The sequence below is a fragment of the Lissotriton vulgaris genome, chromosome 1_1 (genome assembly GCF_964263255.1).
Source record: "Lissotriton vulgaris chromosome 1_1, aLisVul1.2, whole genome shotgun sequence".
NCBI lineage: Eukaryota > Metazoa > Chordata > Amphibia > Caudata > Salamandridae > Lissotriton > Lissotriton vulgaris.
In genome coordinates, this window is record NC_141685.1 from 438,309,147 (window position 1) to 438,334,232 (window position 25,086).

Consider the following 25,086-nt stretch of genomic DNA (forward strand, 5'->3'; position numbering starts at 1 on the left):
CAGGCACTACCTTGGAAGATGTGAATGATTCTTTGCAGCGTGTGCCTGCCAGCGGAAGTTCGGAAAGTACTGGGTATTCTGGGTGTACAGGGTGACAAGGGACACTCTGCCCTTTTGCATCTCCATTATGGGCTGTCAGCCAAGATAGTGCTCTCAGGCTGCCATAACTTTCCAGTTTTATTGACAGTAGAAGAAGGGCATCCATTGTGCGGTCTGTGGGAGTACACTCAATCAAAATGTTTATGGAGCAGGGATTTCTTGAAGTGGCTTTTCCTTGGGGATTAGAATCATACAGGTAGAGCTGTGCCTTGAAGACCAGAAACACCACATTCAGATTGTCTGGCTAGGAGCAGGAGCGGCTCGTGCAGGTAAGACCGGTGGGGTGGGGGTGGTAGGTATTCAACAGACGACGACGAGGGAAAATTAATTAAATAATACATTTTCCTTTGTCGTCGTCTGTTGAATACCCCGCCCCACCGCTCTTACCTGAATGGGCCGCTCCTGGATAGATGCTGCTGTCGTCACTCACATTGAACATGTCCCATAGGTTTTTCAGGAACACAACACGAAGCAACACTCTGGACACAATTTAGCTAAAGATATTCTGCCAAAGGAAGTACTGCCCTAGAACATTTGTCTTTTTTCCGAATGAACCTCCTTTATTGGAAAGCTGGTCTCCCTCTATAAGTTGAAATTGTGCCGCAGGTTGTCAAAATGTATTGAGTCAAATAGAAAAATGCTGTAGAATGGATAAGCTCCCTCTGGCAGGAGAATATGACTTTACATACTTGAGCTTTTGGACACCGCTGCCTGCATCGACTCACCTATTGCATTACTCCTCTTCCTATTTTTTTGCAAGATGTAGCTCACATTGTTATTCAAGGTATTTAACTGGATCACAACTGCTGTCCCACCGCAGGGTCCATCTTTTTATTTTGACGGGCGCTTAGATGAAGTGACTACATTGCCAATAGGTCATGTCTTTAAATGGCGGAGCTCTTGGCTTCGCCAGTGCTTACGGACATATGCACTCATGTCTCGCAATTTTAGAATTAGTTTCGTCATGACAAGTGCACATCATGACATGTGCATACACATTATGACAGGGACACTATTTTGCTTGTTTTTTAAATGTATCACTCCAACACGACTTTGTAGCCAGGTAATTTTAAATGAATACATATGTGTGAAAGCTTAGTTTGAGAAAGATGTGGCCCAGCAGCAAACTGCAATATCTTTGCCCTTCAAAATCAAAAAAAATAAAATAAAATAAAATAAACATGCTGTAGCAGGTGGAGAGAAGTAGAGTGGGCAGATTTAGGGGAAAATAAAGAAGGGTGAGGGGTACAATTGAGGAGCAGTTTCTTAAACAAACGATTTAAAAATAAAAGCTTGGAGCGGTGGAGGAAGCAACATATAAGCTGACTGGTTGGGCAGCATGTTACAGGAAAAAGCAGTACAGGGTGAGAGAGCAGGAAAACCCAGCCATTCTCTTGGGATGCTAAAAGTAAAAGAAAAAGTAGTTCTCAGAATCCAAGCAATGTCAGAAGTGAAAAGGTATAAGTCAAGTAATCAGAGACATGTGATATCAAAATGCTCTGGGGAGGGACAAACATAGGAACAGGGAGGAAATGCATCAATTCAAGATCAGGCAAGAGAGACATACAACAAAGCGCCATAGCAATGTGCAAGGGACTGACCAAAAGCCCACTCTTTGTATATTGAAAAAATAGGTTTGGCCAACAGACAGCTAAAGCTGTCTGCAGCTGAGACCTACAAATGGTGCATTCTCGGTCAGGTTGCTTACTACCCACTCTGGTGTCATATTCTTGGGCAAATACAGTAGAAGCTATACCACTTCTTGACCCAAATACCACTTACTACACGAAATATTAACTTTTTTGGTGGTTATTCTATCTAAAAACTGATTTCTTTCCATAAGAATACTGCACAGTGACCAGCCTGGATCTGGAAACATTTCGTCAGCAGTGGTCCTGCATGCTGCTAGTTTAGTATTGTGTGGCTCCGGATTGGCTTCATACTGCTCGGGATGTGATGGAACGGAGCACATATAAGCAGCATTCTTACATGCTGATAGCAGTTTCTCCCCCCCCTTTCTGTGCCCTCAGACACAGAACATGAACAAATGTTGGTACCAGTGTTCTGAATACTAACTTGGGACAGGATACCAATGCAGTGCCTCCCCAATTGAAGGGTCTCTGGAGTGGACACCTACCAAAAAGTCCTGTTGGACAGAGTAGGCAAAGTGCCTTTCCCACTGGACCTGGCCGTCAAGGCAGTAGTGATTCATGAACGTATACATGATGCTCACGTAGTGGTCTGACAGATGTCAAGAAAAGGCAGTCTAAGAGTCAACATAGTAGAAGCACCGCTCGCCCTGGTAGAATTCGCTCTCAGACCTACCGATGGTCGCTTCTTGGCCAGTGTGTAGCAGATCTTGATGCAAAATAGTATCCACCTCAACTGGGCTCTCTTACAAAAAACCTTCAATTTCTTTGCCTCTGTAAACCCCACAAAAAGTAGAGAGTTCATGTGGTATTCCTTGGTATAGTCAATGTAAAAGCTTAACGCCCTTTTGGGGTACAGCCGATAGAACCTCTCCTCTTCTTTTGAGGATTAAGGGGGAGAAAAGAATGCTGGCCGGGCGATGGACTTCCCAATGTGAAAGGGAGTCAAAACTTTTGACAAGAATGCCATGAAAGCCCTCAGCACCAACCTGTCTGGGGAAAGCAGGCAGTGTTTGGCAGTGGCACTGAAAGTGTTTGGGGTTCTGACGTAATTGTGATATGGAAGACAGTCTCCCAAGTCAGAAGACTCAGTGAGCAACTATGCATTGGTTCGAAGGGCTTAGAAACATCAAGACTATGTTAAAGTCTCACTGGGGCATCACAAATGGCGTGGGGGGGAACATGTGTGTCAAACCTTTAATACATCTCAACAGAACTGGTGATGTCAACAAGGATGGTTGAGCCAATGAACATAGAAAGGCAGTAAGGGCTGACAAATACCCTTTAGAGTGCCCACTGAAAGGTTTTGCTGGGCCAAAGTAAAAACAAAAAAAAGATGTCCGACAGCTTTGCTTGTAAGAGATCCATCTTACGAGCACCATACAAATTTCTCCCAGTGCCCTGCATAAATTGATTTCGTGGAAGAGCACCTAGCGACATTCACACCATCAGGTGGCAGATCAAAAGTAGTCAGTTGCTGCCCCTCTATCTCCGTGCATGTAGGTGTAGATTGTGCAGATTGGGGTGGAGTACTCTGTCTTGTTGTTGCAAAAGAATATTCTTGAGCAGAGGTTGCCTAATCGGAGGACAGATGCTCATAGTCAGTGGTCCTGTGTATCTCTCTCTCCTAGCCCAGTTCGGAGCCACTCAGATGAATTGGGCCCCTTCAGCAAAGGGCTTTTTTGCATTTGTAAAAACACTCCAATGCGTTACAATAGATGGCTGGAAATGTCCTCTCTTGTCTTCCAAATTTATTTTTTAAGCCATTAGGTAAAAAGATCATATTCCTGAGTCAAAATCCGATGATCCTAGTGTGTCTTATGTCATTTCTATTTTCACTGGTTGTATAGTGTAACCACCTCCACCTGCCATAAATCTGGGGAGTGATTTTAGCTCAGATTATTGGTTAACTGCAACTCACTCTTTTAAGTTAAGGGCCTATGCAGCAATTTCTGGTAACATAGTTGACCTCCACATTCTATATTGTGTCTTTCGTCTATGGTCAAGTTTGATTGAAAACACATCCCTTCTGATGTATGCAAAATATCATTCCTGATCCCAATGGACTTTGAGCCTCATTTTGATGAATGTACTTTTCTATGTACAAGGAGTTTACCCATGAGGCTATGGTGGACAGATGCAATAGTCTTAATGTGAGCAAAGACTGAGATACATAAGAACTTCCAATAAAGGGCACCCCAAAAAAATAATTTTAGACTCGGGAATGGGGGATACAACACTTCAAATACTGATATATTACGGTATAATTCCTACACAGGGCTAATCCTAAATAAACGCTGACTCAACAATATCTTCAATGAGATTTATTTAATTTCTTTATTTAATTATAGTTTTTTTAGAAATTGTAGATCTGATGCTTTTTATCTGTGATTTCTCGTAGTGATGGTTTGGAACAGGGTACTTGTGACGACATTGATCATGTGATTATCTTAAATGACAGGGTGTTTATTGCAGATAAAGTGATCTTGCTTCAGGAATGGGACGACAATGCGAAACATTGTGTGTCAGTGCGTGCTTGAGAAATTATTGTCCAAGGGAGTTCTGGAGAAGGCTCTGTTACTCAAAAGGTTGATTCCCTTTTCAAGGTAAAGGATGAAGTGAGCGTGGATGGGGTATTGCTTATGAGATGTCACTGGTTGATTACTCCAGGAGACTTGAGAAGGAGACTGATCACAATTCTTCACCACGGCCATGAGGGATGACAGGAACCGTGAAACAAACTGAGGTTGCATTATTGGTTGCCTGGTATGGACAGCAACGTGGAGGTGTGTGTGAGTGACTGTAGAGCATGCCAAGCGATGCACAGTGTCGATCCCGCAGTTGAGATAGGCCCTTCAAATGTTTCTTCTCTATAGTGTTTTTGTATTTCTTCGCCTAATTCTAGATTTAGTAAACCCTTCTTTTTGAACATCTATTGGGACTTGAGCAGTGCATAGTCATATAAAATTATAAAGGTTATCACATTTTGGAAACATTTACTGAAAATGCTGCAAATATCTAAGAGATCTGATCCCCTGCAATTCCCAAAATATGAAATGACAACATATTTCACTGATTTTTGTATTGTGTTTGACCATGTACATTTTAATAATAATTACATTCTAAACCCAGTGCACTTAGCATCTAAATGAACTCACCTGTTCCAAGGCCCACATGTTTATCTTTCCAAAGGGTCTTTCTACATCTGGCTACAGACATTAGATGTCTAGCAGACATTTTGCCATTACATTTCTAAATAAATGGAAAGGGCCTCAGATGAGTATCTCTCATTCACTGTCATTCTATTGGCTTTTCGGTGCCTTTTAGGGAACGCTTCCTGTGCAATGGGGGAGGTGCACTGTTTTCAGGAGAAGCAGCATCTGGCTGGGATTGTTTGCTGACCATACAGACTATCTTGAAAAGAAGACGACTTTCTCCACTAAGGACCACACATTCCGATTGAATAACAAATCCATACATGGAGTATTATGCAAATAACGATGGAAATGCGGTGTAATATTTATCAGTGATACTTCATTGTGTGAAAATGTTACATAAAAATCGAAAACGAATGATTGTATGCTTCTGTGGCAATTTCCTTGTTTCAAGATGGCATCTTCCATCAAGGAGGTGGGCTACTGCAAAATGGCAAATAACAATAGCCTTTTAGATAACAATTCTTTAGCAATGTGAATGTGCCAGCATCCTATGAAGGACACTGACCACTTGTGTTGACCTTTGAACCTGCCCCACCTCAGGGAACAACCATTAGCACTGCTAATAGATCACCACCACAGGGCCAATGGTTATAAAGAGAGTTGGACACTTGAAATCATGCATCTTTACAAGATCACGTTGATGAATGGGTTGATTTCCACAAGCATGAGGGGGCATGTTCTCTCACCTGCTCAAACACATACACCTCAAACAAGTCGAGCCTATTGGCTTTGCCAATGTCTCCTATTTACGGATGTATGGCCCCATTCATTTAGGAGAACCACCTGGGTTCTTACATAATATGTGAATAGAATTATATAGAGAATACCACAACCTTTCATGGTTTTCATGGTTTGCTTAGCTTCTTAGCTAATTTGATTCAGACTTATTTCAGGTTAAACAGCAAACTACTAAAGCCCAGAATACCACGGTGCATGAGATAGAAAATGCACTTCTAAAAATCGAAATGCCCATTTATAAAGTGTGTATGGACTTAGGAAATTAACTAGACATGGATGTTTTATATTCACTTGTGAAGGGTTTCTTTCCACCATTGCAACAATATTTCATAGCACTGAGTAAAAAGTAGGTAGGAAGTCATGATATATGCAATGTCAATGATGAGGGCTCCACTAGACAAGGTGACATAAACAGCAGGAAAAAGAAAGCCCCAACCCCCTCCTAAAGCACAAACATATTACTTAAAATAGCGGAACAGAGGGAGAGTATTTCAGAGGAATTAGCCTTGTAAATATGCAGATGACCCCAAAGTGCTTATATTATAGCTGAAGGCTAGCCAGCTACTTTTGAGAAAAAGCTTGTATGCATTGGTTAGCTGATACTAAACATGTTTTAAAAATGTAAGGCTATCAAGAACAAATCTGAAGTTAAGATCATGTAGCAATACTACTCTGAGAATCTTTGGGGGCCTTACAGACTAGAGATCCTATACAAACTTAATTTCAAAAAGTCACTTAAGCGAACAGATGTTCAAATCTTTGGAACAAAGGGCCTTCTATGCGTACAATAGACTCAGTACTACCAAGGCTGTTCATTGGGTAAATGCACAATAATTCCATCAACATCCCTGTTACCAAAATTGAATGACTATGTCTCAGTTGATGACAGAAATAATGTTTGAGTAAATACAGTTTTTATATCAAGTTACGATCCTGAAAGACTTTATGATCATATATCGCACCTGTGTTGAGATCAGCTACACAGACTTTTACAGTTAACAAGCTGCAGACTCCCAAATGACTAGCCAAGGATAGACTGGCCATCCAGCTCAAAAGTGCATCGCAAACATTAAAGATTAGATTGATGCCAGCAAAATGAAAGTAAAGATATGTGTCACAAATATTTTTCTTGGCCTCTTCCATAGTCACAAGAAGAGCTCCAATACTTTCCACTGGATACCGGACAGACTAGGCCACAATCGTTCTTGTGCTGCAGCCAATGGAGAAGTGTGGCTCAATGGTTAGAGCGGCAGACCCTGATGCAGAGGTCTAGCCCGGGACCAGGGTTCAATTCCCTGCCTCGGCGGGTCTTGGGCTCAAAAATTCCACGGACCTGATAATTCTCGCCTTGGTGCCTATTCCAATCATGGAGTCCCACTCTGCAACTCTGGGCAATAGCTTGCTTAATCTCCACAACGGCCCCCACAACGCTAAGGATGCCTGGCCTCCACCTTGGGGGTGCCCAGGAGTGGACGCCTCACAGGGTAAGTGAGGATGGGTTCCACAGCGGTATTCGTACAAGTGCCTTGAGACCCTTGCGGGTGAGTAGTGCGTTATACAAGTATCAATTAACATTAGAAGACTTTCTAAAACTGCATATGCAGAAAGATTTATCCAATCTCTTATCTCAAAAAATAGTCAGTAGCATTTAATGGGCGGATTCCTTCAAATCTGGATTATGGCGCTACCAGACTGTACAGGTTCAGATGAGCAAAACAATCAAAATACTGATGACATTTTTTGAAAACCTGGTTGACAAATATGCTCAGATGTCCAACAATGTGTGCCAAGTTTGGAGATAGTACAGAAGCTTTTTTTAGGTGGAACGTTTTATTGACAATACTTTTTGTAAGGCTACCCTCGCTTCTACAGCAGAAATAGTCATTATAACAAAAATGCTAAATCCCCAAATCCCAGATTTCAAATGCCTAAGTTTGTAATTGATGATTTTCGTCAAATTAAAGAAAAAAGGATACATGATCCAGATCCTCATAATACTTTAAAGGCTAAAGATATCCAATACATGGTCATCAGCTTGAGAAGTTTTTACATGACTTTCATTCTTATCAAACCTTGCCTTCAACCGCATATATTGGGCCTGCAAAAAGGCACTTAAAACTAAACTGAGAGCAGATTTATGTAAATGGCAGAAACACAAGTCTGGTGAAGAACTTGAGGTTTATAAGCAAGTCCTTGATACCCGGTGTTATGCTCTGTACAAAGCCAAATCTTTATTTCCAGGCCCGTTTCACCTCACTTCAACTCAACACCAGTGCCTTGTGTCTGTTTGACTGACTGACTGACTGAAATGTATTTGTAGAGCGCACTACTGCCGAGTCATCTTGGCGCTAATTTATATGCAAAAACAGTAGCCGACATGTTCAGGGTTGGGAAAAGAGCCATGTTTTATTTCCTTCCTGAAGACAGATCTGTTTGGCAGAAGTCTTAGGTGTGTGGGCAATGAGTTCCAGGGTTTGGATGCTAAAAAGGAAAAGCGTTTACCTCCATACCTTGCTCTCTTTATCTTTGGGAGTTGTACCAGACCAAGGAAGGCTGATCTTAAAGATCATGCTGGTACATATCGGGAAAACAAGGATTGCACATCCTTGGCCCCACCACCAAACAGGGCTTTGTGCACCAGGCATAGAGTCTTAAAATCAACACGTACTGGGAGCCAGTGAAGTTGTTTTATACTGGTCGATGTAGGGTGATGTTTGGGTAGTTTGAGCAGTGCTCTAGCTGCCGCGTTCTGAATTGACTGGAGTTTGGAGAATTGAGCAGCACCTACTCCTAGAAAGAGAGCATTACAATCGTCAATTCTAGATAGAACCGTGGCTACTACCACTTTTTTCCTCAAGGAAAGCGGAATAAATGGGAGAATCTTCCTCAGGCCTTTGTGTGCAGCCTCAGCTCTTTTTTCCCTTCACCATCTTCACATCTCCTGTCATTATCTGCTAATGATTTTTCCTGGTACTACTCTCCAAAGATTAACAATATTATGAACCATTTGGCCATACTAGGTAAGATCCCACCACTATCACCTTACTGTCACATCTCACCATAACTCTACACAATCACATTGTCACAATATAGCACAACACTAACCAAATTCATTCTTTTCATTAATGCAGCTAAACCACCCTGTGACCCTTCCCACTCTTAAAGTACCACTATCTTCAAATTTGTGGCTCATTCTTCTAACACTTTACTCTGTGTTCATATTTTGCCCCAACACTGGCTCCTTTCCTTCATATCTCAAACTAGCAGTGGTCCTTCCCCTCGTAAAGAACCCAAATGCTTACACCACCAGGTATTCACCTTGAAAGAGGTGAATACAGAAAATATGTTATTCCATGTTATAGTGTAGCTGTAGTTGAAGAGGTAAGACTTAAACCAATTAAATGGTATCCCACTTATGGCTATTAAGTTGTGGTAGGAGAGTAGTGTGGGGTGAACAACAGTATTAAAGGGCACAGAGAGTTCTAGGAGTATGAGAATAAAGGAGAGGTCAATGTGGTATACGTTGTGTATGCAGTTGGAGACATTGGTGAGCCCTGTTTCAGTAGAATGAAGGTTGCAGAGTCCAGATTATTGGACAGGATTAGGGGGGACTGTTACATTTTTTTCCGTAAGTTTATTCAGCGCAAACTTGACCTAAGGATTTCAGAGCATGTTACATGTTGCGTTACACAGGGACACATTAAATTGTGTAGGCATCGGGAGATTAAGTGATTTGTCCAGAATCACAGGATGTTGGGATTCATTGCGAGACTCAAACCCAGTTCCCCAGATTAGAGATCGACCCCCTAGCAGTTAGGCTACATCCTCTCCCCAATGATGATCAGCAGTAGTCAGTGAGGCAGTTAAATAGAAGGTATACAAATAGTTTTGAGAAATAAGCAAGAATGAATACTGGGCAATAGTTGGCAGGAATAGAAAGGTACACACAAACTGCCTAACAACATTCCACCATGGGGTGACACTGTGATCCTTTATCCTAGAAAATAAAAGTCCTGTCATAAAATGATCCCTCCTGTCTCATGAATGCTGTTCTCGTTCTGCCAGACTAGTTATTTTTCACCCATTCAGTTTGATACATCCATGAAGCAGGAGGCACTTATCTCTGCTACTGCTTCAGCAGCAAGATATCAACTACTAATCATTTGTAAGATCATTCTACTGTTACACAGGAGCACTGCTAAAACATACATCGACTTCCTGGTGTTCAGCAGTATTGATTACTGTATCAGTTTGCTGGTCGGCCTTCCAAACCTTTGCTCCAGTTTTACTTGATACACCTTTCCTTTTTGTGGCGTCCTACCCAGCTCGGATACTCACCAATGACTGTGCCACTCACAGAGCTTAGTATAACACGTCTTTATTCTTCTGCGTGTAACCGTGAACCCACATTCTAAACCTGCATTCACTTCACTCCGCTCTAACGCTTACGTCACAGTTCTAAGGAGTCTATCAGGAGGCATAAGGGTTCCATCAATGAAAACGCACACAATACTACACGTTTTATTTCAGCCAGCCAAAACCTACCAATGTTACCCAGACAGCCCTGTGTCACCTCCGGAGTCAGGTCCTTTTGTCCGGCCCATTTCACTGAAACTCCTCACCACCTGGTAATTATGTCTGGTCTTCCTTATCAGACTTTTTCTAACAATCATCCGAAGCATGTATGTGATACCATATTTTCACTACCCCAAGTATGTCTCCCTCACGGTGGCGCAGTTAGACCTTCTGACACCCGTGGCAGTCAGGGAGTTTCCCGCCAAGCGGTAGCCGAAGGTGAGAGTGGGAGGGCTGGTGGGGTGGTGATGGTCCCTTTGTTTGCCGCCCGTGACAGCCGCAGGTAAGATCAGTGGGGAGGTCACTGCCCCCAAAACTCATGCCACCCAGGGCAGACCACCCCCTCCACCCCACCTTGCTAGGCCACTGCTCACTCATTGTTCTTTGAAGGTTTTAATTCCTGCCGTTGCCACCCTGGAATCCTCAATGGCCGGTGATTCATCAAGAACATTATAGAACTTTCAGCCTTCACTGCCATTCCCATTCGTTAATGCCTTTTGAACTGCTTATGCTGCCTTGTAAGACATTTCTGTTTGAAATGCTGTTGTCTGTATAAAACAAATACATACATGAATACATACATACCTATATATGTAAATAAAATCAGCAAGCACCGAATCATACTTGTACCATTCTCTCGTTTTAGTAAACACTGTTCTAGAATCTCAAGAACACTCACTCACTTGCTCTTTGTTCCTTACCTATCCAAAAGGGCTGTTTATCAGCAAAATTCCAAAGCCATTCCATTTCACTTTTCGAGTGAACACTGGTCAAGTGACTGGAGTACCTAAAAACAAAGATAAAGGTAAAACAATATAATTCGTATGCGTTAGGTTACAAGAAGAGTAGTGTTTTTATTTTTATTTTTATACGCTTATATTATAATAAAGTAATATGGTTTCACCAATAGAACCCTTTCCTCCAAATGTCCTTGTTAAACGTGGCTGAGGGCTCACTTTCTGATGCCATCTGTGATACTCATACTAGGTCCATTCATATCAATGAGCTACAAGGCTTCATATTTACGAACATCCATGAAGTTACTACAGAAAGATTCCTCAGGCCCTTCAGAATGGAGATGGGAGTGGTACGGGTCATTATTCCTCAGGCCCTGAGCATTTGAGAGCCACGCAGTTGTGTGTCAAATACCTATTTATAGATCTTAACCTCATAGATGCTAGTAAACATCCCTCCCCAGTGCTGCGCTGTCCATTGGAACTAGTGCTGAATGGACGTCCAATGGTCGTGCGCAGCACTGGGGAGGTAGTGCTGCTGTCGGCCAACGCACCGACGCAGCACTTAAGGGGTTAAAGCAAAAAGGGCTTATTTATTAATGACAAGGCCGCTACTGTGGCTCGTTTCACCGAGGGCATCATATGATGGAGCTGCAGTATTTCTACTTTCTCTACAGGGCATTAAGTTTAAACTTCACCTTAGAAACAGATCCTTCTACCATCAAGTGGCAATATGATTCGTGGACGCCAGCCCGCCAAACCCTCTGACTTGCTTGAAGTTACTACCAAGAGACACATCTGCTGTGCATCGTATTGCCAAGAACACTTCCCCAGTGAGGTTTACTTTTTGAAATCCAATTGGATTTCATTTTTGTCTAATGCAAGTTTCTCCAAAGCCGGTCCTGGAGGGTTGGATTCATGCAAGATTTTTAGCATATCCCCATTTAGATAAATGTAGTTATCATAACAATCTGTCATGAATCCGACCCTCCAAAACCGACTTTGGAGAGCCCTGGTTTAATGTATAGCACACAGGAGATTCACACATATACTGGGAATACACAAAAATACATTAAACCGCTGAGAATCATGGTCAATACATGCCAACATACATGAAACCATTTTCCTGTTATGTAGGCATACACAATAAAAACATGTGTGATTCTGTCCTAATTTATTTGTCACTGTGGTTTGCCAGAGTTTATGTCATTTATGAAAATATAATGGCGTGACAATCTTATTTCAAAATAATATTAAAATATCATGGTTTTTTACTGCCTACTTTAAATCCTAGTTCACAACCAAAGCATTTATTTGACCTACACTTGTCAACTAATTTAAATTGTCATTGACAGTGCCCTCTGTCAGAGGAGGAACCCTATACTCACAGATGTTGTTCCTGATCTCCTAGGATTAATCTCCTTAATGGAAATTCCAATACTATATAAAACTATCATAATAACTATTTGGGAGTATTTTTACGCATGTCTTCTGTGCATACAATTTGTCCTAGATTTTGCAACATTGCCAGACTGGCTTCAATCATTTTCCTGGGAGGCTGGAAGGGTAGGGGCCAGTTTTGCAGCGATGAGGGCTGGTTTTGCAACACTGTTGCAATATCGTCCCCCCTGGAACAAAAGTAACAAGCAAGTGTTTCCAGCCTTCCAGGGCCAGACAGTGCTTCTCCAGGCCCTCGTTCGAGGAAAATGCTAGTACTGCTTTGGGTTCCCGGTCTAGACCTGTCAGGCAAAGTGTCTGGTGTCCTAATGTCAGGCATCTTCCTAGCATATTTCTGCTCCTGCACTGGGTACTGGCAAAAACAAGTCAACGCTTAATATCTGTTCCATGATCTTCCATATTTTTCCTGACCAGTAAGGTAAGTAATAAGTCAAGTCTACCAAGATCCATAGAAACACTGCTGTACATCACATAGCCACTAACTAAGCTAAATGTGATTATATACATTTTATACAGTCATAATGATTATATCTAATCAGGCACAACAGGATACATTACATAACTTAACAGGTAAGGCTGCTACTGGTAGGAGTAGACTATCCCTACTGCTGAAGCTTCTCCCCCAAAACACGCATTCTTTATCACCCATTTTGAGATAACCAGGTTTTCATTGAACAACAACAGTACTCATCACTGTCCACCAACATCTTTGTAAGAGACTTCAACCTTCACTGGACCAACTCTATGGACTCTCAGGTTTCCCTTGTTGAACAACAATTACCTGGCAAATATCTGTAAAGGCCCAAACCATGTGAAAGGATACACTCTTGACCCACTGATCATAAAGGAAGGGGTCCTATCGATATAAAGGCTGTTACAGTTCAGCTTGCTGAATCACTACCTTGTTCTTTTCTCCCTCAACTCAGAGAGCTGTTACTAGAGATCAAGTTAATGGACCAAAACAATAGGCTAAATATATAAGACTAATCACACCAATGAACTTACCTCAAAGTGTCACAACTCTGTCACCACAGCAACCCACATGTCTAATCACTACAATGAAACCATCTTCAATAGGATGAGGATGAAGTAGTACCAACGAAATTAAAGAGGCAAAAGCAAAAGACCAAAAATTCCTCCAAATAGTACAACAGAGAACAAAACTAAGGGAGGAAACAAACTCGACTAGTTGAAAGGAAATGGTAAAAAAAAACTCAACTTTGAATCTGACCAATCTTTACACCAAAATGAAAAGGTTAAAAGGCAACTCTGATGCCAAAATGTCATTCTTCACATCTAAGACCAAGCAAAAAACTATCCTAGGAGACTGTTAGATATTATCAAATAACATACCATTCAACCACGAAGATTAAAATCAACACCTCTATAGAAAAGATAAGTAAGATTTAGCTAACACAGCTTAGAATCTCGGTAGAACATCCAACCCTCTCTCCAATGCCCAAGAGCAATATGGGCTGGAAATATTTCAAGGTAATGTTATGTTGTTGTTTGATATGTTATGTGGATTTGTCTAGAGTGACTAATCACCCATGAGTGTATCCAGGTGCTGCTGCAGGCGTGCAGGCATATAAGCATGAAGATGTTAGTGGTGGGAGACTGCCTCAGTGCGTTAGTTGAAGAGCCAGGCCTTCAGCTTCTTGCAGAATTTAAGAAGTGAGTAGAAGGCTCTGATGTGTTACAGGAGGTCATTACAGGTTTTGGGTGCGATGTAGGTGAATGCTAGACCTCCCATTCTGCTTTTGCAGATGCATGAGGGGTTATTTGTGAGCAAGAGTGAGGCTAAGCGCCGGTGTCTGGTGGGTTGGTGGACGTGAAGGTGGTTTTTCAGGTATGTTGGTCTGATGTTGTGAAGTGCTTTGTATGCATGTGTGAAAAGTTTGAATTGGCTGAGTTTGTGTATAGGGAGCCAGCGCAGGTCTCTAAGGTTTGGTGTTATGTGGGTGCATCCTGGGAGGTGAAGGATGAGTCTCGATGTGGCATACTGGATGATCTGGAATAAGTGGAGGAGATGGTTGGAGATCACAGCATAGAATGCATTGCTGTAGTCTAATCTCACTGTGATGAGGGCGTGCATGATGGTATGTCTGGTGTTATGGGGTAGCCATTTGAAGATCTTGCAGAGCATTCCGAGAATATGGAAACAGGGGGATCTGATTGTGTTGACCTGGGCTGTCATGTTGAGCTTGTCATCCAGAATGACTCTCACGTTCCTGCCATGGTTAGTAGGATTAGGTGTGGGTCCGAGCTCTGATGGCTACCCGGTAGAGTACCAGGGAGAATTCTTGTTCCTGGAAATCAGCACTTCCATCTTGTCCGAATTGAGTTTCATTGATTAAAGCACCCTCATTAAGATAATAGCTAAAGCAAGATCAGCCTCAGGCTTCTCTGATCCAATCCCCTCCACCTTAATTAAACAGTTCACCACTCACATCACTGCCTACTGGATACAGGTAATCAACTTCTCAGACAATGGTACAGAATGTCTGAAAACATGGCGAGCCAGACCACTCTTAACGCAAACAGGAGTAGACTTGGAAGGCATGAACAACTTTCACTCAGTTACTAATCTCCCTTTCCTCTCAGAGATCCTAAAAAACTGAGTCTCAACTCACCTCGAACAGTACAACCTACTAGAAAAACATCAACCTGGCTTTGATTTGGTTTTTAGCACAGAAATAGTGATAATTCAGATCATGGTAGATGCTCCCTGTTTACTGGACAAAGGATACCTCTGTCTACTCATCCGCCTTGACCTATTCACAGTTTTAGACATGGTTAATCATTCCAAGCTTCACAATACACTCAAGGAAAGAAGGGGGGTAAGTGGAAAAGTCCTATGTTGGCTCAGCTTATAGTCAGAAAACTGATATCAACCAAAAAGCTGAATATGTCTCTATCAGAACCAACTCCTATAGCTCAAGGTGTTATGCAAGCCTCAATTCTATCCTCTACTCTTTCTAACGTTACCTGGAAACGTTCGCTAAAATCCTAAAACACTCAAACCTCTCATATTATCTCAATGCAGATGACAAGAGGACACACTCTTTTTAGACCAAACGCTAAAGGACATTCAAATCGCTGTCCTTCCACCACCTGATATTAAACCTGCTAAAGACAGAGTTCCACCTTTATCTCCTCCACCTCAAAGCTTGACCCTGATCCAAGATTAGCTGGAATCACTAAACATACTGGGCTGCAAACCCAAAAATATTGACTGCACTAAATCTCTCTGCAGCATTTTCAACAAGTTTGTCATCCTACAAGTGCAGTGCAATTATAAACGCCATATCAAATAGTGCAATTCTCCCCCTCTGTGGCTAGCCAAAGTTGAAAATAAACGAAATGAATAAAGGGATACATATTTTGCACCCTACTAGATGGGATGCATTTTACAAGTATGCGCTCTTTTAAAAAATGTACAACAGAACAAATGTGCAAATAAAGAGAATAAAATAGAGTGACGAAATGTTTCTTGAAACTTTCACCACCACCTGAATAAAATCACAATCTCTACTTCTCATGTCTATAGCTAAAGATATGCCTGCTGCTGATATGTCAAGAAAGAGGTTTTAGAATTGCACTCTAGACCTAGTAAAGGTGGGCACGGCATTCAATGCAGAACACAAATACAAATGTTTAAACTCTCTTCTGTAGGTAGTAGTATCATAAGAGTGAACGATCGAGCGCCAGACAGGCAAGAACACTAGCATACTCCTTACATAGGACGCAAGTAGATGTGATCTGCCGTCATTGCAGTGGAGGTGCAAGAATAGCGGAAGTAACTAGCGGAAGAGAGATGGACTACTCGTCCCAAGAGTCTCGGTGGAGCCTGCACACAACATGGGGGCAGAGCTGCCTACATAAGCGTTTTACATATTAGAAAACAGCGTTGGAAATTTTGCACAGCAGAGGATTGACTGAACTAACGATCGGGTAAGGGTGCGTTTGGCACCACACTTCACGTGATCCTGACTGGATGTGAAAACACTGCCTTTTCTTTGCTCATTGTCACTTGGGTCCCCGTATTACCTCTTTTGGTGAGTTTCGTTAGGAATGCTAATGCGGAGGGAAAGACTAAGGGCCCCATTAGAATGGCGGGGGAAATCCGCCCGCCATCCCTGTAGAAAAGACCCCACGCCATATTATAATGTCGACCGGGCGGAAAAGGGTTCAATATGGTAGTGGTGTCTTTCAGACAACGCCAGTCATATTAGAATTTGCATTTTTAAATGCCTTTCATGCTGCCACAGAAAGGCATGCGGAGTCTGCTTGGGGGCCCGTTGCGTTTTACCTGTCTGAACTTAAACCCAACAGTGCCCTAACTCTAATGATATATTTATTTTTTATGCAATTTACAGCAAAAAAATGGAAGGAGAAAAACAATCAACTGTTATTTCTTTTGAAGTAAAGGTGGAAAATCCAGAAGAACAAAAAGATTAATTTAATTTCATGGATGACTCTTTCGACCAACAGTTACTAGAATCTTTGGAACAAATAGAATCATGTACTAATGATTATGAGGAAATTCCGGACGATACTATGTTAGAAGTTTTTTTAAATTTTGAAAAAGAATCAGAAGAATAAATTTATATTTAATAATTAAAAATTGTTTGAGACATTATTCATTTTAATATGTATTTCATGAAGTAGTACCAAAATGTTTATATTATAAAGTGAGACTTATAGTATACTATGCAACCTTTTTGTGTTACATAGTAAGTTTACTCATAGTTACTACCTTTCTCCCACTATATTATCTCCAATGTGTATTTTACATCTCCTTTTCATCATAAGGGAACAGGATAGATTATCCATGATCCCCTAGGACTTCTCAGGGATTGCTTAAAATATCTGTTTCTGCTTTCCTGACAGACTATGGTATGAATTCCATATACCACAATAACTTCTATAACAACATGCAAGATATCTACAGAAGAGACAGTGTACATTAAATTTAAGACTCTGCATTGGTACCTACATGTAGGTTCTTAAATAAAATTTAAAAAAACAACAAAAAGAATTTTTTTTTAAAACAGCTACTTCTTTTAAAAATCTGTCATTCTTTTTCACCATGGTACGCTCCCCGGTGCGCTCACCGGTGCGTGTACCGGGCGCTCCCCCCGCAAAAATCGAATTTTTTTTTTTTGCCCCGCTGGGCCCTTTTATGGCCTCCACATCAAACCTAGGGGGTCAGGGGAGGTCTACCCTGCCCCCTTATGGTCATTTCCCCCTTTGTTTTTGCTACCTCTTGTGTCTCGATCCTACCGAGACACAGGATGGCGGCCGCTCTGGACTGTTTCGAATGTTTACAGACACCCGAGAGCCAATCAGCTTTCCGTGCGCAAGTCGCGTAGCGCGCCCGGTGCGCTCCCCGGTGTGCGTACCGGGGCGCGCTTATAGATATATATATTTTTTTTAACCTAAATTACTCAAAATCCACTGGAGCACATATCTTGAGACATAGCAAAGGCACATCAGGCTACCAGTCCCTACAATTTTGCCATGTTTGGTGGAAATCCATTCAGCCGTTCGGGCTAAAAATGAGTTTGACCGCCCTAAGGAAATTAACATGGGGAAAACACGTTTTGGGACCCCCCTTTTATCTCAGCCGCCACTTGACGAATCCCCCCCACATTTTCAGGGAAGGAGCGGAGCGGAGCGGGCCACCTTCTTTGAGAAATTCGCGAAGATTCGTCCACCGGCGCCAAAGTTATTCCCAATAGAATGTTGCGGATTTCCTATGGAAACTACCTACTGGAGACCGCCAGTAGGTAATATATATATATGTATATGTATATATATATATATTATATATATAAATATATATATATATATATATAAACAAAGTCCCAACCGCTCCTGGTAGCGGTTCGAGTGGGCGCAGACCTTCTATCCCTCGGAAAGAATTCTCACGATGTTAAATCATCCAGCCACCACATCAATCAGGTGTCAGCAGTGCATTTTATTTTGCAAAGGTGAAAGAGCAAGTGCCCTCCCTGACGTGTTTCGCTCCGCGAACGGAGCTTGGTCACGTGTTTACCCTCCCCCGGTAAGTACAGTGGTGGCACAGCGGCCCACATCTCCAGCAACATACTCGTATTTTTTCACCACCGATTTGAAAAATGCACAGGCCTCTCTCATTGATGGCCAGCACCGACATACACTTTTAGACACACCTCCCGCCACAAGTTCTAGAATTGCGAACTTTAAAGCTGGGGATCTACGTTCGAATCTCGGCATCAGCTCAACATCCTGTGATTCCAGGCAAATTGCTATGTCTCCCCATGCCTACCACAAATGAATGTGTTCTTCTGTAATGTAAATTGTGCTCATGCCATGTTGTCGAGTTCGCGCTATATAATATTGCAAGGAAAAATAAAGTAGGGAAACTCGAGTTCACACACTACTGAACGCGCACTCTTAAATGCATCAGCAGTGCACTGTGAACCGGAGCGTTTCACAGGCCTGTCACAGATAAGAAATGCTATCAAAACGAAATCCTACAAAACAATATACTACTGGCCGGCAGCAATTCATACCCGGACAACGTCAGGACTGGCTGCTAATATATATATATATATATATATATATATATATATATATATATATATATATATATATATATATATATATATATATATTCGAGTGCTCCTTCAACTTGGTGGCAGACCCATGAGCTTGAATACAGAGCGGCGCCCAGCCGCGAAGGTGCACCATCCTGTCTAAAACGGGGGCCATGAGATGGGATGTTACCTACCTCGACTGTGGAGCAGCGGAGCTGGATTAAGACTGCAGCGTTGGTGGAGGCTCATCCAGAGTCTAGGGGCCCATACAGGGCAGCAGTTAAGAAAGTGCGTTCATTTATGGACTTTAAAGACTTCAACATCCACAATGCTGAGGGGCGTGAATGGCCCAATCAGTGAGCATGTAGGAGTGCCGCACGAAAACTTCGGTAGAAGCCTCTGAGGAAGATAGAAATTGAAACGCGTCAGGTGATTCGAAGTTTCTGCATATCCCGCCCACCCACGTGTGCAGTTTGTACCTAACAATAAAGGTTACGGGTCAAAACCTTCTCTGTTGTTCGAGTGCTCCTTCAACTTGGTGGCAGACCCATGAGCTTGAATATATATATATATATATATATATATATATATATATATATATTACCTACTGGCGGTCGCCAGTAGGTATATATAGTTAGGATTTTTTCTCTATGGGATTTTTGAAAATTCTATGTCTAATAACTTTGGCGTTTGTGGACGGAATTGGCTGAATTTTTCAGGAAAATGGAACATTTTGTTTCTGAGCAGCCCCTGACAATTTGGGGGGGTTTCATCAAGGGGGGGGCCGAGAAAAAAGAGGGGTCCCAAAACGCGTTTTTCCCATGTTAATTTCCATAGGGCGGTTGGCCTCACTTTTAGCTCGAACGGCTGAATGGATTTGCACGAAACTTGGCAAAATTGTAGGGACTGTTAGCCCGATGTGCCTTTGCTAGGTCTCAATATATGTGCTCCAGTGGATTTTGAGTAATTTAGGTTCAAAAAAAGATATATATCTGGGCGGAGCCTAACCACACATCTGATCTGATTGGCTGTCAGCACTTCATCCAAGAAGTGTTGGCAGCCATCTTGGGACCAATATACATGATAGCACCTCATTAAAAAGCATTGTAGTTAATAGAGGGTTTTAGGACTTTAGTTACATTATAAATCATTTGTTGATGGTACCATACTCGTTTTAGGAATTGTGGTGGGTTCTAAGGTGATTTTACCATGTGAAAAAACCTTCTGCTGTGATATAATGAATATTGTTTGAAAGAAAACTAATATCTCATGATTTTCCCACAGTGGTTTGGAAGGGGATCTATAAGCTAAACTGAAAGCATATTTTCTGTAAATTCACATTATCTTTCTCAGTCATGTGAAAATGAAGTCTGACATTCTCAGTAAAACATGTACATCCAACAAGGACAGAGACTGTCAGTTGATTCCTTTGTGTTCTACTGCAGCCTCCTAGAGTGTTCTAAAGAACAACTAGAGCGCTAACAGTCCTACTTATTACAAAGGTATGGCACACCTGAAGCCATCTTGATTGGAATAAAGTGGTAACTCTTAAAACATTTAATTTAAAAAGAAACAACATGAGGGGGTATATTTTGCCATAGAAAGTATGATTAGTGCTGCAGAATGAAAAATTAGGGCACATTTTGAGTGACTTCTCAAATCCTTTTCTATTTCATTAAAACATTCTGACATGCAGTCTCCCAAAATGGCCACCAGAGACAAAAGAGCCCAAATGTAGCCCAAATATCACCCAGATGTAGCCCAAGTATAGCCCAATGACAGAATATCCCAGAGTGTTCTAAAGAACAACTAGAGCGCTAACAGTCCTACTTATTACAAAGGTATGGCACACCTGAAGCCATCTTGATTGGAATAAAGTGGTAACTCTTAAAACATTTATTTAAAAAGAAACAACATGAGGGGGTATATTTTGCCATAGAAAGTATGATTAGTGCTGCAGAATGAAAAATTAGGGCACATTTTGAGTGACTTCTCAAATCCTTTTCTATTTCATTAAAACATTCTGACATGCAGTCTCCCAAAATGGCCACCAGAGACAAAAGAGCCCAAATGTAGCCCAAATATCACCCAGATGTAGCCCAAGTAGAGCCCAATGACAGAATGTCCCGGAGTGTTCTAAAGAACAACTAGAGCGCTAACAGTCCTACTTATTACAAAGGTATAGCACACCTGGAGCCATCGTGATGGGAATAAAGTGGTAACTCTTAAAACATTTAATTTAAAAAGGAACAAAATGAGGGGGTATATTATGCAATAGAAGGTATTATTAGTGCTGCAGAAAGAAAAATTAGGGCACATTTTGAGTGACTTTTCAAATCCTCTTCTATTTCATTAAAAAATTCTGACATGCAGTCTCCCAAAATGGCCACCAGAGACAAAAGAGCCCAAATGTAGCCCAAATATCACCCAGATGTAGCCCAAGTATAGCCCAATGACAGAATGTCCCAGAGTGTTCTAAAGAACAACTAGAGCGCTAACAGTCCTACTTATTACAAAGGTATGGCACACCTGAAGCCATCTTGATTGGAATAAAGTGGTAACTCTTAAAACATTTAATTTAAAAAGGAACAAAATGAGGGGGTATATTTTGCCATATGAATTATGATTAGTGCTGCAGAAAGAAAAATTAGGGCACATTTTGAGTGACTTCTCAAACCCTCTTCCATTTCCTTAAAAAATTCTGACATACAGTCTCCCAAGATGGCCACCAGAGACAAAAGAGCCTAAATGTAGCCCAAATATCACCCAGATGTACCCCAAGTATAGCCCAATGACAGAATGTCCCAGAGTGTTCTAAAGAACAACTAGAGCGCTAACAGTCTTACTTATGACAAAAGTATGGCACACCAGAAGCTATCTTGATTGGAATGCAGTGGTAAGTCTGAAAACACTCCATTTAAAAAGGAACAACATGAGGGGGTTAATTTTGCCATAGAAAGTATGATTAGTGCTTCAGAAAGAAAAATTAGGGATCATTTTGAGTGACTTCTCAAATCCTCTTCTATTTCATTAAAAAAATTCTGACATGCAGACTGAAACATGCACTTTGAATACCAGCAGCAGACGTCCCTGGTGAGCAGTAGCTTTACTACAGTGATCTAATGTGCAACTAGAGTGCTAACATTCAGAATTTATGGCAAATGTGTGACACATCTGAATGCCTTCTTGATGGAACCAAAGTAAACAAGCATTGAAAATGCAATAGATCTCGCCCTCGTTTAAGTTAAAGCCATTCTGTTTGTAATGAGGTGGCTTTTTAGCTTTGCTTTTATTAGTGTTTTTTCAACTTTCATGTAAATAACATGCATCTGTATGCATATAAGTATATGTATGCATGCATTTATGTTTGTATTTATATAGATATACAGATGATATATGTTTATATATGTATGTATATATATATATTCACTGAAAAAACCATAGGTTATAGACCATATATAGTTAGGAATTAGCATTTACAAAACCTTGAAAATTCACTGAAAAAACCATAGGTTATAGACCATATATAGTTAGGAATTAGCATTTACAAAACCTTGAAAATTCACTGAAAAAAACATAGATTATAGACCATATATAGTTAGGAATTCGCATTTACAAAACCTTATTTTACTCACACAAAACCATTGAAATTCCATATATAGTTAGTTGCACTAACTATATATCGCGCACCCGCAATCCACTGCTGATGATGTCACATATTACATCATTCATGACATGGTCAGTGACATCACTGATGACATCACTGATGACATCTCAAATGACATCACTGATGACATCACTGATGACAACATCCAGTGACTGTATGTTTCTGTAAAGTTAAAATATGTCTTACATATTGAAGAATGAGTGGATGTATAAGTGTCTGGATGAAGGATTTAGTAGGTGCATGACTGACTGTATGAGTGAGTGATTAAATGTGTCTCACTGAGTGCATGGGTTATTGACTAAACTGTCTTAATTTGTGCATCATTATGTCTGTTGTTCTGTAAACTGTTGCATGTGTTGATAAGTAGCTATATGAGTAACTATATGGGTTATTGATTGGTTGCCCAAGTATTTGTATGGGAGACTGAGTGTGTGTGTGGGTGGCTGGGAGGTGTATGACTCTGTGCATAGATGTGTGAGCAGTTGATTCACTAGATGTATGGTTTCAAAAGTGCATGTGGAAACAGCTGTATGGGCGGTTGACTGTGTGCATGAGTGTATTGGTGAGTGAATGGATATCTCAGTGCTACATGTCAAAGTAAGTACATATGTAAAACACAGTACATGTGAGAGTTGACATATATAAATAACTGTGCATAAGAGCCAGTGAATGTGTGAGTGGCTGTATGGATCATTGTGAACTTGTATCAGGGATTGTATAAGAGAGTAAATATGTGTTAGTATATGTTTGAATAAGTAAAGTTTGTATAACTGTATAGTTGAGGAAATGGAGGTGTGATTGATTCTTTGCATGACTGACTAGGTGTGTGAGTAACTCCATGGATGAGTGACAGTCTGTGAGTGTCTGTTTACACTGATTGTATCTAAGGTTATATTAGAGTCTGAAGAGGTTCATCGTATTATCACATGAATGATATCATCAGTGATGTGATCAGTAATGTCAAATGAGATGTCATCAGTGATGTCATCAGTGATGTCATTTGAGATGTCATCAGTGATGTCATTTGAGATGTCATCAGTGATGTCATCAGTGATGTCACTGACCATGTCATGAATGATGTAATATGTGACATCATCAGCAGTGGATTGCGGGTGCGCGATATATAGTTAGTGCAACTAACTATATATGGAATTTCAATGGTTTTGTGTGAGTAAAATAAGGTTTTGTAAATGCGAATTCCTAACTATATATGGTCTATAATCTATGTTTTTTTCAGTGAATTTTCAAGGTTTTGTAAATGCTAATTCCTAACTATATATGGTCTATAACCTATGGTTTTTTCAGTGAATATATATATATATATATATATATATATATATATATATATATATATATATATATATATATATATATATATATATATATATATATATATATATGTATTACCTACTGGCTGTCGCCAGTAGGTAGTTATAGTTAGGAATTTTTTCAATGCAAAATCTCAAAATTCTATTGTGAATAACTTTGGTGCCGGTTGACGAATCTGCCTGAAAATTTCCTCAAGTTTGCCTAGCAAAGCTCCGGTCCTTCCTTGAAAGTTTGGGGGGGATTTGTCAAGCGGGGGCCGAGATAAAAGGGGGGTCCCAAAACGTGTTTTCCCCATGTTAATTTCCATACGGCTGAATGGATTTCCACCAAACTTGGCAAAATTGTAGGGACTGGTACCCCGATGTGCCTTTGTTATGTCTCAAGAAATGTGCTCCAGTGGTTTTTACGAAAATTAACTTTGAAAAAATATATATTGGGCTACATTGGGCTATATATATGTTAGAGCCCAAATGTAGCCCAATGTAGTCCAATGTAGCCCAATGTAGCCCAAAGATGGCCACCAGAGACAAAAAAAAACAAATGTAGCCCAAATATCAGCCAGATGTAGCCCAACTATAGCCCAATGACAGAATGTCCCAGAGTGTTCTAAAGAACAACTAGAGCGCTAACAGTCTTACTTATGACAAAAGTATGGCACACCTGAAGTCATCTTGATTGGAATAAAGTGTTAACACTTAAAACATTTAATTTGCAAAGGAACAAAATGAGGGGGTTCATTTTGCCATAGAAATTATGATTAGTGCTGAAGAAAGAAAAATTAGGGCACATTTTGAGTGACTTCTCAAATCCTCTTATATTTCATTAAAACAATTCTGATATGCAGTCTCCCAAGATGGCCACCAGAGACAAAAGAGCCCAAATGTAGCCCAAATATCAGCCAGATGAAGCCCAACTATAGCCCAATGACAGAATGTCCCAGAGTGTTCTAAAGAACAACTAGAACGCTAACAGTCTTACTTATGACAAAAGTATGGCACACCTGAAGTCATCTTGATTGGAAAAAAGTGGTAACAC

The 25,086-nt window shown here is 40.9% G+C and overlaps 1 protein-coding gene across 1 annotated transcript in view; it reads right to left on the reverse strand.

The window, feature by feature from the left end:
• The window catches only part of LOC147747319 (FRAS1-related extracellular matrix protein 1-like), a 1,022,199-nt gene that overhangs the window by 3,982 nt on the left and 993,131 nt on the right, over window positions 1-25,086 (reverse strand). Inside the window, exon 33 of the mRNA XM_086953165.1 lies at window positions 10,981-11,066. Coding sequence (XP_086809291.1) covers window positions 10,981-11,066 — 86 coding nt within the window. The remainder of the gene's footprint in view (window positions 1-10,980; window positions 11,067-25,086) is intronic.